This window comes from Colossoma macropomum, unplaced genomic scaffold (genome assembly GCF_904425465.1).
Source record: "Colossoma macropomum unplaced genomic scaffold, Colossoma_macropomum, whole genome shotgun sequence".
NCBI classification, from domain to species: Eukaryota; Metazoa; Chordata; class Actinopteri; order Characiformes; family Serrasalmidae; genus Colossoma; species Colossoma macropomum.
The window spans coordinates 84862-102361 of NW_023495625.1; the positions used below are offsets into that span (position 1 = coordinate 84862).

The following is a 17500-nucleotide window of genomic DNA, read 5'->3' on the forward strand; positions in this document are numbered from 1 at the left end:
GGAACGAGAATTACTGGTTATGGATCGAGAATTACTGGTTATGGATTGAGAATTAGTGGTTCTAGATTAAGGGTTAGGGGTTATGGATTAAGGGTTAGGGGTTATAGATTATGGGTTATGGATTAGAAGTAAGGGATTATGGATTAGATGCTGGGGTTGGAGTAAGGGAATATGGATTAGGGGTTGGGGATCATGGGTTAGTAGTAATGGATTAAGAGTTGGGGTTAAGGATTATGTGTTAGTGGGTAATGGTTAAGGATACTAGCTAAATTGTCAGGGATGATGGGTCAGTGGGTAGGGATAAAGCATTAGCAGTAGAGAATGGTGGATCAATAGTTAGGGATTATGGGTCAGTGGTCAGGGATCATGGGGTTAGTGGTCAGGGATGATGATGTTTTAGTGGTTTAGTTTAGTTAGGCTGGGCCAGCTAAAGCAGGTTATAGAGGTTAGTGGTGAGTTGGAAGTTACTGGTTATACTATAGGCGTCTCCTCTTACCTCCATCAGGCTTGAGTGAACTCCTATGAGGTACGGCATCGGCGCGCTAACACAGAGAGAGAAAAAGGTCACAAATATTCACACACACACACACAGAGTGTTGACAGAGTGCAGTCTGTAAGATAGTGTGCGTTTGTGTGTGTGTGTGTGTGTGTGTGTATTCTCTCACCAGCAGTAGTCTATCAGATGCTGTGGCAGAACCGGGATGTAAACATGTTGCCAGTACATGGGATACAACATGGCTGCTGCACCGTGGACACACGCTGTTAACTGAGAGAGAGAGAGAGAGAGAGAGAGAGAGAGAGAGAGAGAGAGAGAGAGAGAGAGAGAACATTTGGTATAACAATAACACGCACTGCAGGTTTTCCATGCAAAACCGCCCTTTAGTCATACGGGGGCAGTCATAGACTGGAGGTTAGGGAAACAGCCCAGTGACCGGAAGGTCGCCGGTTTGATCCCCTGAGCTGACAGTATGTGACTGAAGTGCCCTTGAGCAAGGCACCTAACCCCCAACTAGCTCCAGGCAAGTGTGCTCACTGTGTGTGTGTGTTCACTGCACAGATGGGTTGAAAGTCCCACCTGGGAGGAAAAATGAAATTACCCATTATAAACCTTTAATTACCACCACCATACACTGCAAACAATTTTTTCAGCTCTGAACTGTAAAACACAGCTTTTGTTTATCTAACCTATTTTAACCATTTTTACAATGCACTATTAAAAAATGTCCAATGTTCAATCTAAATAAGTGACCTGATTTTATTCAACTCACATAAACGCTTTAAATAAACCAACGAAAAGCAATGTAGTCAGGTTAGATAAACAAAAGCAACATTTTTCATTAATTAAAAGCCTCAAATAAGCATCTACCCTATTCCAATGTTGACAGTGTCGTTAGGCAATAATTAAAGGTTTAGGTTTATAACGCATCATTGCCTTTATTTCCCAGGTGGGTTTATCATAGTGGTCTATGGCTGAGAAACGTAGTGGATGGTAGTGTAACCAATAACATACGTCACAGAACAGTTTCTGATGGTTTCAGTACGTATCAGGTACAGTGTGTTTATACATTTAAGGAGTTTAGCTGCAGTTTCATTATAGGTCACTGTCAAATTTTTCATGATACATGTTGTAGGAAGTGGGCTGTACACATACAAGAAATATCAATGCTATGATTAAAACCAACTTAATTACAGAAAATAATGTATTTCTGTTACACACAAGCTGTTATTCTTTTCATACATTTTCTATATCCAAATTTATTACCAGTGGCTATACAGCATGTTGGAATGAAGCTCTTCATATTTTTTTAAATAAAATCATTTTAGATGCTTCATTAAAGCTATTTATGTGGATTATCAGTGGCATATTATTCTGGAATGTGTCTTACTTTTAATAAGAATTATATTTAACAACTGAAATAAAGCTAAAATAATTGTATTGGATAAAATAGTATAAACAGAAATAAATAAAATATGAAGAAAAATTTCATGGTATGGCTTTCACTTATTAGCTAAACATGAGCGCATGTAAGCACACTGCATCATCTCCGAGCTCTGAAAAACTAGAGCTGAATGTTGTTTTACGCCCAAATTTCTGAAGTCATTTATCTCAGACTGCACTAACTGCCCTCAAAATGCAGCTACACACAAGGTGAGAAATTCAGTGTTTTAGACTATCTGTATGGTATCTGTCTTTTTTGTGGCATAGAAATCATTAAATCAACCAAATTATGAGGTACGGATCATCTCTAACAATAGCTGCACTCTATAAACCAATATGAACCTTCTGTGTTTTTATTTTGTACTTATATCAGTAGAAAACAATTTCCTATTGAGATATATTGTTCATTTAATAAGCAAATATTCAAACTGCAGAAATGGATAAAATGCCCCTCATTCCTAACACACTGTCTGGGATCCAGACGCTGAATTCACCTGAGAACAAAACCCAAAGAATGCTGAAGGTGTCTGTACAGTCGGACACTCACAGTGCTCAGTTTGCTGGAGCTGATGAGGACCCTGCGCTCATACAGCAGGCTGGCGTACAGGTGGAGCATGTTATTCACATCTACTGCTACAAAATACTCCGTCAGGTTCCTCTGTGACAAACAAACAAGTGATGTTTTACCAAATGATACAGACAAAATTCCATATCTTGATCATGATATAATTTACAATCCATTAAATAAACAAAAACACTTTAGTGGTTCTTTGATGTGACGTGGTTAAACACTGGATATTTGATTAAAATGATTTAAGTCTGATAAAGTGATAATGTGAATCACTCGATTTATCAAAATATGCGCAGAAACTCATCCTGAATGTCTGAGATGGTTCAGGATGTTCACAGCACAGTCAGACATTCAGTGATTGGTCAGGGGGCTCATTTGCATATGGAGGCCTGCTGTGATGTCAGTATTGCAAAGGAGAATATTATGATAAACAAATTCTGTAGTGTGCAGTGGTTTGGTGTGTACTACGTAGTCTACAGTGGTTAAGTGTGTAGGGGTGGGGGAAAAAATCGATTCTTAGATGCATCGTGATTCAGACATGGATGATTCTGAATCGATTCACAAACGTCAAAAATTGATTTTCTAAATTTTAATCGATAACGTAACATTGACGGAATGAAAAAGGCGCAACTTTGCGAAGTGCAGAAGTGCAGCACCCGGACAGTCTGTGGCAGCACACAACATTAAAAGCTAGCGCAGGGGTCGCAACCCAAATGTTAATAAGAGTCATTTTGTCTTTTCAACAAAAATCAAACCACCTTGGGAACCACAAAATTTTATGTCCATTTTACCATCTTGGCTGTACGTGTGTCTCAGTACGTGCTGATATCCTATTGTAGGGTAAAAATATAATACAGACAAAAACACAGACTCACTCTGCACTGCTTTAAGCTGTAGCTCAGCTATAGCCGCTTTTCTCACTTCTCCAACTGGAAACTTTTCCGCAAAAGTAGAACAATTTCTTGTAAAATGTCTCTCGATGTTCTGCTTTTTACGAGGTTGAAGTCAGTTTCTCATTCTCCAGGTTCTCGTTTGAATTTTCCCGTTCCACCTTAAATGGTTCCTGAGGCGGCAGAATGAGCTGCTGCATTATTTAAGGTGGAATGGGAAAATTCAAACAAGAAGCTGAGGAACGAGAAACTGACTTCAGTTTCACGTGTGTTTTAGTGTTCGACAGTTTCTTGTTACAGATTAAACATATCAGGAAACCAGCTGGAGTGATTACAAACGCAAATAAGTCTATTCGTCTCCAAATTATCGATGTTCATCTTAAATCTTTCTCTTTGCCTTTTCGTTAGCTACTAGCTAGGTGAACTAGCAGTTATAGACTACAATAATTCCAGAGTTTAAGACCATTTATTGTTAAACTGTGTTGAACGATCAGCAAAGCTTTATTTTACTGCAAAGGAGGATTATTTTATTTTTACCTAGAAATCTAATTCTGCTGTGGAGCTGCAACCGGCCAGTAAAAGAGCTACAGGTTGCCTAGAGATTCCCACCCCTAGTGATATGCAGTAGATAAATGTGTAGAATGTACTGTGCATTGGTTTAGTGTGTAATGTGCAGTGGTTTAATGTGTAGTATGTAGAATGCAGTGGATTAGTGTGTAGGAAGTAGAGTGCAGTGGATTAGTGTGTAGGAAGTAGAATGCAGTGGATTAGTGTGTAGGAAGTAGAGTGCAGTGGATTAGTGTGTAGTATGTAGAATGCAGTGGATTAGTGTGTAGTATGTAGAATGCAGTGGATTAGTGTGTAGGAAGTAGAGTGCAGTGGATTAGTGTGTAGTATGTAGAATGCAGTGGATTAGTGTGTAGGAAGTAGAGTGCAGTGGATTAGTGTGTAGGAAGTAGAGTGCAGTGGATTAGTGTGTACTATGTAGAATGCAGTGGATTAGTGTGTAGGAAGTAGAATGCAGTGGATTAGTGTGTAGGAAGTAGAGTGCAGTGGATTAGTGTGTAGGAAGTAGAATGCAGTGGATTAGTGTGTAGGAAGTAGAGTGCAGTGGATTAGTGTGTAGTATGTAGAATGCAGTGGATTAGTGTGTAGTAAGTAGAGTGCAGTGGATTCGTGTGTAGCATGTAGAATGCAGTGGTTTAGTGTGTAATATGTAGAATGCAGTGGTTTAGTGTGTAGTATGTAGAATGCAGTGGATTAACGTGTAGTATGTAGTGTGAAGCATTCTGTGGTATGAAACAGGCACTGGATCACTGTAATGCTGTATCTGTCTAATGTGTAGAACGTAGAACACAACAAGTAAACTCACATTTTCCGGAATACTTGGCAACTCCCTCAGATCAGGCACTGAGAAAAAGGCATGCTTGAAAGAAAGAGAGAGAGACAGAGAGAGATATGCATGATTATCATTCAAGTATCAATCATAAAACTTCAGTAACTGCTGTCAACTTGTTTTGTTGATCTGTTTATGATTTTAGGTTTGTGCTCCTGCAGGAGTTTACATTTGACTATCAAATTAAGAACAACATGGGTCATTTCATTTGTGAGACTTTTGTCCTTTTGCGTTTTCTCAGTTGCATTTGAGTTGGGCAGAAATATACTGGTAGATTCTAATGTCAAGTGCTAAACAACTCCCAGCAGAACATCATTTTACCTCCATAATTCAGTATCTTACACAGTGTCCTAATCTGACCTCTGCCAGAAAAGCTACTTTATTTTGCTGCGGTTATACCACTGTCAATCACTGTGCTGTCAGACATGTTCACATAGTCCTGATGAAGCAGAGAACAGTTTTTCTAACTTTCTTCTTGTTTAGAATATTTTTTTCAAATCTGACTCTGATTAATGTCATCACTGAGATGTGCTCAGACAGGGACACAGTGTGTGTTGGAGTAAAAAGACAACATTACCACGCTCAGGTGTACAGGGACTCCAGGTTCAGGGATTGGTAACGCATACAGAGACTCCAGCAGCTCCCTCCACTGACTCTCCTGCACATATTTGCAGAACATACACATAAATAACAGAGGTTACTTTTTCTAGACTGCACCTATAAAATATTTTCATTTTCAAATATTCTAAGATATACTATCAGAAACATTTGAATATTTTAAATTCACTTTACTGACTGAATGAAAAAAAAAAAAAGATTTCCTATAAATTTTAATATTTTGTTTTAGTATGTTTGTTATTTATACTCTTCTCTTGAACTACAAGTCAATAAAAAATATATGCACCCCTACACACTGTCACCATATGCGTCATGAAAACACTTTCATTACAGATGCACTGTAGGTAAATACTCGTACAGAGATGCCTGTTGCACAGCGCCTGTGCTGGTAAACACACCTGACGTTCCCAGTGTGGGTGATGTCACTGACCTGTCCTTTAATGGTGTAGTCAGCCAGCACGTTCAGCAGCTTGTAAAACACCTCGAACCATGGAAGATAACTACACACACACACACAAGCATAGATACACTGAATAATAGCTTGTATATACATATATATATATACATATAAATACATATATATATATATATATATATATACATACATATGTGTGTGTGTGTGTGTGTGTATATATATATATATATATATATATATATATATATATATATATATACACGTATCACTCTGTAGAACCACAGCAGAGAACATACAGACCTGAGGATGCAATAACAACTCTGAACTCCAGACGAGAGACGGCAGAACCCAAAACGCTGCTTACTGTCAATATCAGTCAGAACAAAGGTGAAGTTCTGCCCCACCTGACCCACTGCCAGACTGTGAGTGAGAGAGAGAGAGAGAGAAAGAGAGAGAGAGATACAGGGAAAGAACCATAACTCATTTTTGCATGATCATTTTCCAGCCTTGCTTTGTTCCTTAGAATTAAACAGGCTGTTTTTATTACTGTGTCTTCGGGACTGATATATGTAAATGTTTTCATTGGCTCCTCTGTATTGTGCCACATATGATAAGCAATTTGGACTGAAACACTCCTTATAACTTCAGTGTGAAAGGTCAGGGCTAAACTGCTGTAGGTTGAATGGGTGGGGCTAAACTGCTGTAGGCTGAATGGGTGGAACTAAACTGCTGTAGGCTGAATGCGTGGAGCTAAACTGCTGTAGACTGAATGGGTGGAGCTAAACTGCTGTAGACTGAATGGGCAGAGCTAAACTGCTTTAGGTTAAATGGGTGGGGCTAAACTGCTGTAGGTTGAATGGGTGGGGCTAAACTGCTGTAGGTTAAATGGGTGGGGCTTAACTGCTGTATTTTGAATGGGTGGGGCTAAACTGCTGTAGGCTAAATGGGTGGAGCTAACCTGCTGTAGGCTGAATGGGCAGAGCTAAACTGCTGTAGGTTAAATGGGTGGGACTTAACTGCTGTAGGTTGAATGGGCAGGGCTAAACTGCTGTAGGCTGAATGGGCAGGGCTAAACTACTGTAGGCTGAATAGTTGGGGCTAAACTGCTGTAGGCTGAATGGGCGGGGCTAAACTGCAGTTGGCTGAATGGGTGGGGCTAAACTACTGTAGACTCAATGGGTGGAGCTAAACTGCTGTAGACTGAATGGGCAGAGCTAAACTGCTGTAGGCTTAACTGCTGTAGGTTGAATGGGTGGGGCTAAACTGCTGTAGGCTGAATGGGTGGGGCTAAACTGCTGTAGGCTGAATGGGCAGGGCTAAACTGCAGTTGGCTGAATGGGTGGGGCTAAACTGCTGTAGGCTGAATGGGCGGGACTAAATTACTGTAGGCTGAATAGGTGGGGCTAAACTGCTGTAGGCTGAATGGGCAGGGCTAAACTACTGTAGGCTGAATAGGTGGGGCTAAACTGCTGTAGGCTGAATGGGCAGGGCTAAACTGCAGTTGGCTGAATGGGTGGGGCTAAACTGCTGTAGGCTGAATGGGCGGGACTAAACTACTGTAGGCTGAATGGGCAGAGCTAAACTGCTGTAGGTTAAATGGGTGGGGCTAAACTGCTGTAGGTTAAATGGGTGGGGCTAAACTGCTGTAGGCTGAATGGGTGGAGCTAAACTACTGTAGTCTGAATGGTGGGGCAAAACTACTGTAGCTGAATGGTGGGCCTAAACTGCTGTAGGCTGAATGGGTGGGGCTAAACTGCTGTAGGCTGAATGGGCGGGGCTAAACTGCAGTTGGCTGAACTACACAAGCTCTTTAAAAAACACAATTTACTAACAGTGTGGTAAACAGGAAGTCTCAGTGAAATACCAGGAGTTTAACTTCTGGTATTGCCAGTAAAAACCATGAGCAGTAGGTGTTATACCTGTCCACACTGAAGGGGAAACAAAATTTTGGCACAGTCTGCAGAGTTTCCTGAGAGAGAGAGAAAGAGAGAGAGAGAGAGAAAGAGCGAGAGAGAGAGAGAGAGAGAGTATTACAGCCTTTAAACTTAACACATTCAGAGGAAATTTTGCGAATTGTGCAAGATCCAGACTTCCGTTAGTTGCTGGTAGTCATGCTCTCCTAAAATCTATAACACACAGAGTGCTGTGCTAAACTCAGACACCCTTTAGTTAATTTGATTTCCAGTCAAAATGATCATTAGGTTCAGGTTATTCATTTTCAGCCTCAACAATATATCTAATATCAGATGTTGCAGTATTTATTGTGTCCACTCTTTCCTTTTATTCCAGCTTCCATGTTTTTTAGAAGATTCGAGTAAAATGGTAATTAAATACTAAACAGGAAGGGTTTCAGTGTGAGCACAAGCTGGAGTTGGTAATTTACCTGCAGGAGACCCAGTACGACATCTGGGAAGCTACCTGGAGGACTCTTGTGAGCGAAAGCTAATTCTTTTCTGGGAAATACAGCGATGTTTAGTTTATAGCTGGCAAAGCTGAACATTTCTGTGCTCCTTTAGTTTAACAGCCGAGTTTCTTAGTTTTGTTTTGAGAGTGAAAACATCACAGGAGTGAATTTGGATTCTACAGTGAAGTGGTGAAAATCTACAACGTGTGCGTGCATGACTGCTACTGCGTGTTTTTACGGTCAGGTTTTCAGATTTATGAGAATGATAAAAGTATTATGTTATCATTACCGATGATTATAATGACAGATGTCAGAAAATTTTATGTCATGATGGTTCATTAGAGCACACTTAGCAAAAATGACTATGTGACATAAACTGATGTGAAACATTACAACATCCATAAATGACAATTACCAGTAATAATAGCATGACACTGTTATATTACTGGACTTTACGTGTCATGACCACATATGACATCTGCTATAGCAAGATTATGGTATGACTGGGGGGTCCAGTAAAGCGATAATGATCCCAAATAGCTGCATGTGTGAATAACGCAAAGAAAAAAAAACAGTGAAAGTATGGCGATAATATTTCAGGCTTTGAGTGTGAAAAGAGAAATGAGCTCATAATACACAGTATAATACAGACCTGCTCAGCATAGTCCTCAGGAAAAACTCTCCGCACCTCCGGCTCTGCACAACACAACCACAGAAAGACAGAGAGACAGTTATTATAACGTTTCAATGATGTTGCTGTTATCATTATTATTATTATTACTGCCGCTACCAAAAACAGCAAGCTGTATCAGTCACTGCTCTTCCAAATGGAAACTGGCAGAGACCTCCTTAATATGAATATTAATGGGATGATGCTGCATTATTCATGAGCAGAGTTTTACCTGTGCCCACCGTCCCAGAATGGCCCACCTCCATGTACATCTCAAAGGTGGTCTCAGGGCTGTCCCTGAAATACAGCGGAGCCCAAACTTTAAAATGCAACATAAACAGAAGAGCATAACCACAGCAACAGTACTGCAGCTGGGCATTAGCTGTTCGTTACATTATTATTTACATGTAATTACACATTCAATTACATAGTAACAAGAGAAAAGTTTAATTTACAGTCAATTTACATTCTGTATCCACAGATTCATGCCTGCACTTCTGAAGTTTTTGTTCACTTCAACATCAAAAAAATTAGTGCGTTTACATCCACTCAATAATCTGATCGTAATCGGATTTCTGCAGTTATCTGATTATTTAAACGGTCATATAAACAACATACTCCGATTTCTTAGATCCGATTTTAGCTCAGTAATCAGATTTCTCAGTGCATGTAAACTCTTACTCTGATTTCTTTCGTGTTTCTCAGTCTGTGCATGTCTGAGAACAGACTGCAGTACCAGAAATAAGCGAGTAGCGTCGCCGTGAAACGCAACAAAACACTTTTGGAGCGACGCTGCTTGCTTATTTCTGGTACTGCAGTCTGTTCTCAGACATGCACAGACCAAATACATGCTTGATGAAATGATGGATTTAAATATTCTTCATCTTCTAGATGACGTATGTTCCTAGATTCAGGTAAAGCGGCAAGTTTTTAAAAAAAGCCACATCATGAAGTTTGAGTTTTACATTACGCTTCATCATGTCTTATTCTGTGAGCTTATTGGCTGGTTGTAAAGCAGAAATCTGATTACTGCCTTACTCATATAGACCTGGAGTTTCACATTATCTGATTGCCCAAGTGCATGTAAACGCGCTGATCGGATTACTGACAAAATCTGATTTTCTGCATCTGTTATCGGATTATTAAATGCATGTAAACACACTGAATGACAAAAACGACTTCCTTTCTACAAAACAAGACAATACACACAATAATTTTTCATAAAATCTGTCCAATCAATTGAAATATTTTAGTCATATCACTGTTTATATCTCCTGGTCTGATGTTCAAAATGTATAAGAGAACAAAAACTAAAATGCAACAATGTATAATTTTTTGCTTTGGTCTAAAAATTTTTCAAACAGGGCCAAATCAGACACCAAGGTCGCAATGTGAGGGCTGAGATATTATTCATAAATGATTAAAAATATTAAATATGACAAATACAATACAAATACAGGTATAGAAATTAACCGAACCGAGAAATCCATTTTGAGAATTTGATGACCACTTAAGCATACATAAATACACTGTCTGGAAAACGCTGGTCAGAAACACATTAGCATGCAGAATCAGAGCTTTCTGTGAGCAACTGTGTTTCCTATCACTGTATAAAAGATGGACGAGGCTCTTTCATTGCTGGATTGCTCATTCAGAGTAATTTAGATCGGGAACTGCTTAGGACAAATTACTGATTTCTTTAAGAGTAACAATAAAACGTGACAATAATGTTTTCTATTCCAGTGTTTACTTGTTCAGAAATATCATTTGTGTGACCAACGAAATAAAAATCTTTAAATTTTCAGCACTGTCATATCAAATAAATGCAACGACAGCATTCAGAAACTGCGTCATTAAACAAGCGGAGCAGATTAACCAGCATAAACTGCCACATTTTTTTTTGCATACTTACTAAATTACTAAATTTGATCTGGCAAGGCGTTGGTGCTGTGAGACCTGAACAGCTGCAGTTACTTTAGTTTCTCTGCTCTCTGAATATTCACTGTAATGTCCATACTTTGTTTTGTATCTACCGACACTGAATTTGTTAGTGTTTTGAAATCTGAGGCTCACACATTTGCTGTGGCTCTCAATGAAAGAATATTCAAATTTCCATCTCGCCAGAATCGCCAGTTTTATGGCTGCAGTCTGGACTAACTGTCTTTCAGTAAATGAAACTGCAGGTCAGTCAGAGGAGAAAGGCTCCTAAACTCTAGCTAACTTTATTTCGCTTCATTTAACGCCACTGGTGCCACCATCAGGTGAAAGGAAAAATGGCAACATATTGACTGGCAGGCCTCATATAATTAAAATCTGCCTGCAGGCTGCATTTGGCCCTGGGGCTGGACTTTGGACACGGTCGGACTAAAAGAACCAAACTACAGATATGAACTCACACCTCATAGACTGATATGTACATGAGCTCTTATGACTCTTTCTGAAATAGCTGGGCTGAAAAGTACAAAACAAACTGGCCAATTTTCTCGCCAGTTTAGTCGTATCCAGTTCTGCCCGTGACTCCCCCAATCACACTATACCACCAGTGCTAGGAGGGCAAAGGCGAGCACAAGCTTCCCTTGTGTCATGTGAAGCTCCACCGCATCTTTTCAAACTGCCGCTAATGCAGCGTCATTGGACAGCTGAACGTGCTCGGAGGAGACGCTAACCGCCAGTTCTGTTACGTCAGCTAACAGACGCCTCCACTGGCATCCTGTCCACCCAGAGAGTGCAAGGCTAACTGTGCTCTCTTGGACTCCTGGACACGGACGGCTGTAGCATCACCAGGGATCTAACACCAATACTAATATGAACTCTGTCTGACCTAACCAGCCTTTAAATCCTGATATTTACACTGATTTACAGGTGGAGATTGATATTACCGGCTCTAGGCCTGTGCCTGGTGACAGCTCACCGAGATACAATTAAAAACACTTTATTGCAGGTTTAAAAAACATCATTTATTTGTGGATTTATTTCACGTAAACCACAGCAAGACACTAATATTCCCACACATGATCATAACTGAACTGTTAAACATGTTGGTGACGTGATCCATGTTAATACCACATTTATTGGACTGATATAGATGAGACTGTGTAGATGCAGCTGTTGAGCTGCGCTGGTTGAATGTGAACCTGGTTTAACTGTTTCCTGCTGTCTTCTACACAGTTAGTCTCTGTTTACAGAGCAGGCCTAACTATCTCCAGCTCACGACTAGAGAGTGAGTGGTATTCAGGGACGTGGGAAGGTTTTTTAAGCTGATAACAAAACACCAATCAGGCATAACATTATGACCACAACCTTGTTTCTACACTCATTGTCCACTTTATCAGCTCCACTTACTATATAGGTGCACTTTGTAGTTCTACAGTTACAGACTGTAGTCCATCTGTTTCTCTGCATACTTTGTTACCCTGTTCTTCAGTGGTCAGGACCCCCACAGAGCAGGTGTTATTTGAGTGGTGGTCCTAAGTCTTAAAATCCGGCGGTCTTTGCTCAGATGTTTACATTGGTTTGACTTCACAGCTATAAACCAAATCTAATTATCGATCAGATCTGCAGAGAATGAAGATTTATCCGCTCTCTTCACCAACAGGGTACCAACTTCATAACGTAGTGGAGAACTTATCTCCTGTTCAAAGTAGAACAGCACTGCTGTCACAATAAGAGTCCTTTATAATAAAGCAGACTGTATATGTGCTTCAATAAACATCCTACCAATTAATATTCATATTCTTCATGTTATTATTATTGTTATTGGAAATAACAATATAAATTTAATTAATTATAAGTATTTTTATGCCTCCCTGCAAGGGTATTTTATCCTGTACTGTTGACATTTGCCTCAAACAAATTTCATGCAGCTCAGTACAGAAAAACTAGGCTTGATTAAATATGCTGGTTTAGTCCCCATATATGGACTGTATGGAGTGGAGAGTCAACTTTTACAGTGTTTACGCTCTAAAATTTCATTTTCATTTTAAAAACAGCACAGAAAATTCTGTTTTCCGCGACTAAAACAGCCAGTCTAAGGACGGTAAATGTGTGTTATCTCCACCTGTCCGAGTTGTAAACAAACCGAAATAAAACACTGCTTCTGCAATGACAGCGAAGAGTTCCCGTGATGATTCAAACTCCCGTTTTCCTGCTTTGAGACCGTTTAAGACACTGAAGACGCTGAAGACGCTACTATAAACAAACGCGCCACATTCATAATTTAAGAACCTTAATCAGGTCCGCTGTTTACGGCTCGAGCCCGGAGAGTAAACCCAGCCTGGAGCTCATAAACAGACACTTAAGCTGATTTAATCCCGTTTAATGTTTCTATCGCTGAATCCGGTACAGGGTAAACAGCAGTATCAGCGTTCAGCTCCGGCACTGTTACCGCAACAAGTCTGCTCAGGCCCGGACACGGAGAGCCGGACTCGCCCCGCTAACCGCTCCGTCCGGAGACCCAGACTCAGCAGAGGAGCTCAAACGGAAGGACGCTTACTTGATGCGGGAGCCCATTTCTCCTCTTTTCCTCAGTCCGTCTCTCCCGGGGTGACTGTGAACATGAAGGCGGTGAAACAGTGAGATTCCCCCTCAGTCCGCCCGTTACACAGCACTCCGGAACGCCATAGTCTCCACACGCAGATCACGGTACCGACTGTCCGCGGGAATTCTGGGAGCTGTAGTTCCGGAAGCAGTCAGAGGCGTGTCGGTGGAAAGGGAGCCGCGGCGTGTACAGTATAAATAAACTACATCTACCATGAAGCCACCGGGCAGCGACGCAGGAGTCTCATGACAGAGAAACGTACAGGCTCGAATAGCGCGGTGACAGCTGGATGGGTCGGTTCTGGATGTTCCTTTAATAACTTTAAAGCTGTGGGTTTGTGGATGTTTGTTCAGAAGTTTTAGGGCAGAGCATGTTACATATTTTATCAGCGTCATAACCCGTTTTCACACAGTTGCTAATTGTAACGGACATTCTTCCCTGCTCTTTTCTGTCCCACATGTTCTTACCACGAGCTGACCAAATGATTTAAAATGGAGTTTAATTCAAAGCCAAACAAACCTACTCTAAATGGAAACTGGGCTCATGGCTAAAAGTTTTTGAGACCTTGTCTCTGGATTCACATTTATTTTTCAGTGTTTTCTGCGTGCCCTACTGTAAAGTCTGTAATACATTTTAATTAGACTTTGTCATATCGTCCTTCTGTAGTCGGCGCCATACTCTTATACCCATATAAGGAACTCCGGGTCTAAAAGGAATTTCTCTATGAAAAAAATGACTGGAATTTTCGAAAATGGCCTCTGTCGCATCCAAGTGTGTGTCTATCTATCTATCTATCTATCTATCTATCTATCTATCTATCTGTATATCTATCTATCTATCTATCTATCTATCTATTTATCTATCTAATTATGAGGTCGTTGAAGAGCCTTAATGCTAACATTGCTACATGCGAGCTAAAGCTACTGCGCATCAATTTGATGTCACTAAGCTATTTGAAACTAAGGCGGGCTGTGGCGGTGCTCTGACGAGCTGTGCTACCTTATCGAAATGTTCTACCGTAGCGCATAATTACAGGTATACACGTAAATAGTAGTTTTGCTGCTGGCAGTACTGTTTGATAAAATTTATTTAAATTTCAGAACATCCTACTAACAGGTTTTATATATGAAGCTACCTATAAATATACACTACAGTAGGACGTTTCGACAAGGTAGCACAATTCGTCAGAACACCCGGCTTACTTTCGTCTAGCTTAGTGATGTCAAATTGATCTTCAGCAGCATTAGCATGTAGCAATATTAGTAATATGGCTCTTTAACAACCTCGTAATTCCAAGGATCCAGTGATATTTGGGAAAAAACATATACATGACAAAATGTATTGGGTTCTGAACATTTTTATTCACCACAGGGTGCAAGAGGCAATTTTTCAAAAGCTCCATTCATTTTTGCTATGGAGAACTTAAGCTTAGAGCCAGGGTTTCAAATATGCATATGAAGATGGTCTGTGGTCTTCAGTGGTCTATAGTCCTGCACTTAAACACGAACCTCTGAAGCATTTGGAGCTTTTAACATTCAAGCGGCATGTTCTAATAAATTAATAGAGCAGTAGATTTTCAATGAGTAATCAACAGTCAGTTGCTTTGTGAAACGTTCCATTGGATGATACACCATATAGACAAAATTATTGGGACACCCCTCCTAATTATTGAGTTCAGGTGTTTCAGCCACACTCATTGCTAACAGGTGGATAAAATTAAACACAGTCTTGCAATCTCCATAGACAAACATTGGCAGTGTAGGCAGTGTAAAGCACCACCACTGGACTCTGGAGCAGTGGAAACATGTTCTGTGGAGTGATGAATCAGCTTCTCTATCTGTCAGTCTGATGGACGAGTCTGGGTTTGGCGAATGCCAGGAGAACGTTACCTGCCTGACTGCACTGTGCCAACTGTAAAGTTTGGTGGAGGAGGGACGATGATATGGGGCTGTTTTTCAGGGGTTGGTCTGGAACCCTTAGTTCCAGTGAAGGGAAATCTTAATGCTTCAGCAGACCAAGACATTTTAGACAATTGTGCACTTCCAACTTTGTGCTTCCCAGAAGACTGGAAGCTGTTAGAGCTGCAAAGGGGGACCAACTCCATATTTATGCCTATGGATTTAGAATGGGATTCATAAAAGCTCCTGTAGGTGTCAAGTGTAGGTATCCCAATACTTTTGTCCATATAGTGTAACTACAGATAATACTGGATCTTGTTGAGGAGAGGCCAGGAAACAGTCGAACAAACACACTGAACATACATCATTACTTACTGTACTAATATTTATGTTTGTATTTGATCTAATAGGGATTAATTCAGCAAATATACTGTTACTGAGATAAACAGCTTACATAGCTTTTTTCACTGTACTGTATTTTACAACATTACACTATAATTTTACACTATATTTGTTACTAATCTACTTCAAAAATATGACTTTAAAAAGAAAATATGAATTAAATAATTTACATGTTGTGTCAAATTCTGTGTATTCTTTTGGGAGGTGGGGGGGTTTAATATCTGGTGGGCCAAAGGCAACATATGGTATAAGTTAAGGAACATGTTTATTAGTTAATATTTTAAATTCGGATTCTTTATTCATAAAGGTAGATTTTTGAAATTCCCACCAAACTTTAACTTTCCCCCCAGATCAGTGTCTTTGCTTTATTATTCTCGGCTGAAATTGTGTAACTTCAGAATTTAAATGGGTTGCTATGGATTTTCATTTGACCTATGGGTTTCTTATATATTATGTATTGTAATTAATCATTATTTGTTTGTTTTATTCTGTTAATTGCTCTGTTTGCTTATGCACATCTCAGACTAAACCAGTATCAGTGTCTGTGTTACAGAACCTCCCTATTTTAAGTCCTCAGTTAAGATAAATAAATAAGATCACAGAAGTGGATTTAATTTTATATCGTCTTATAAAAACCCTAAACTATGCAATCGAGGTCGATCATCAGTTGTCATGCCTGTTTCCAGGCAACCCAAGCCGCTGTTAGTTCATAACGGTGTTGTCTGTCTCCATGGTAACCGCAGTGTGAGGGTGCTGCCCCCTGTCGGGTCTCAGTGGTACAGCAGTGAATGAGGAAGCCGCTCCGGCTCGCTGCTTTTAGAAATGACCGTTTTTAGGTCGCCGCTTGTTTTAGTTTCTCTTTTTCGTCGACGGGCCGCGACTCAGGGTCATGTGATCCGCTGTTGATGAAGATGACGGGCTGTTGTCATGGCGACAACCTCTCTGTAAATCTCTTGATGACGTTGAGCATTGGAGAATACGTGAATTGAAAGTATTACCTCACCGGAAATGACGCAGATGATGAGAGCCGCTTCACGTGTTGGGAAACGTGTTGTGTACAGCAGTGTGTAGTTAACAGCGGGGCCAAAAGTGTCTGGACTTTTGTTTCATATTTAATGGTGTTTTAAGTTCGTTGTGTTAGTTAGAAAACTGAATGTCAGTCCCTGACATTTTATTTCTGGTAAAGTCTTCTTTAAGAAGTTGCCTGGTGAAGTTCTTCTTTGCAGGGTTTCTGAAGGTTTGCATCCAGAATATCTTTATGAAAGTTTCTGTCTATCTGTCTATCTATCTATCTATCTATCTATCTATCTATCTATTTTTCTATCTATCTATCTATCTATCTATGTTTATACATCTGAGAAAATTAGAAAAAATCTGATAATCTGGTCAGTAAGTATTTATTTGTTTAGAAAAAGCACTAATATTAGAATAAATCCAAATAACATTTATAATTATTAAAAAAATAAGTCTATTACTGCACTATTTATATTTGCACCAACAGTTACTGTACAAGTTTTTCAGTTTTTCAGTTTTTGACATAATTTGCAAAAACCTGTTGCTCTTTACATTGTGTATAAATTTCATAATGAATGGACCAAAAGAAACAACCCAAAATGACTTGGAAAGAAGTCTGGTTCCATTGACTTACATTGAAAGTAAATTATGTGTTTTTCCTTCTTCTGTGAAATTACCATTTTGGACGACAGTGATATGCTGCTCTCACAGGACATACTACCTCATTGTACGCTCTCCACTCACTC

The 17500-nt window shown here is 39.9% G+C and overlaps 1 protein-coding gene across 4 annotated transcripts in view; it reads right to left on the reverse strand.

The window, feature by feature from the left end:
- dennd1a (DENN/MADD domain containing 1A) overlaps window positions 1-13555 on the reverse strand; it is a 35932-nt gene extending 22377 nt beyond the window's left edge. For all 4 annotated transcript variants that reach the window (XM_036563094.1, XM_036563092.1, XM_036563093.1 and 1 more), the window contains exons 1-11: window positions 13396-13555; window positions 9136-9200; window positions 8886-8929; window positions 7749-7798; window positions 6130-6249; window positions 5845-5914; window positions 5374-5454; window positions 4773-4826; window positions 2487-2597; window positions 666-766; window positions 497-542 (exon numbers count right to left, since the gene is read on the reverse strand). In XM_036563094.1, the coding sequence (XP_036418987.1) occupies window positions 497-542; window positions 666-766; window positions 2487-2597; window positions 4773-4826; window positions 5374-5454; window positions 5845-5914; window positions 6130-6249; window positions 7749-7798; window positions 8886-8929; window positions 9136-9200; window positions 13396-13412 (759 nt within the window). In that variant the 5' untranslated portion in view covers window positions 13413-13555. The remainder of the gene's footprint in view (window positions 1-496; window positions 543-665; window positions 767-2486; window positions 2598-4772; window positions 4827-5373; window positions 5455-5844; window positions 5915-6129; window positions 6250-7748; window positions 7799-8885; window positions 8930-9135; window positions 9201-13395) is intronic.
- Window positions 13556-17500: the final 3945 nt, after the last annotated feature.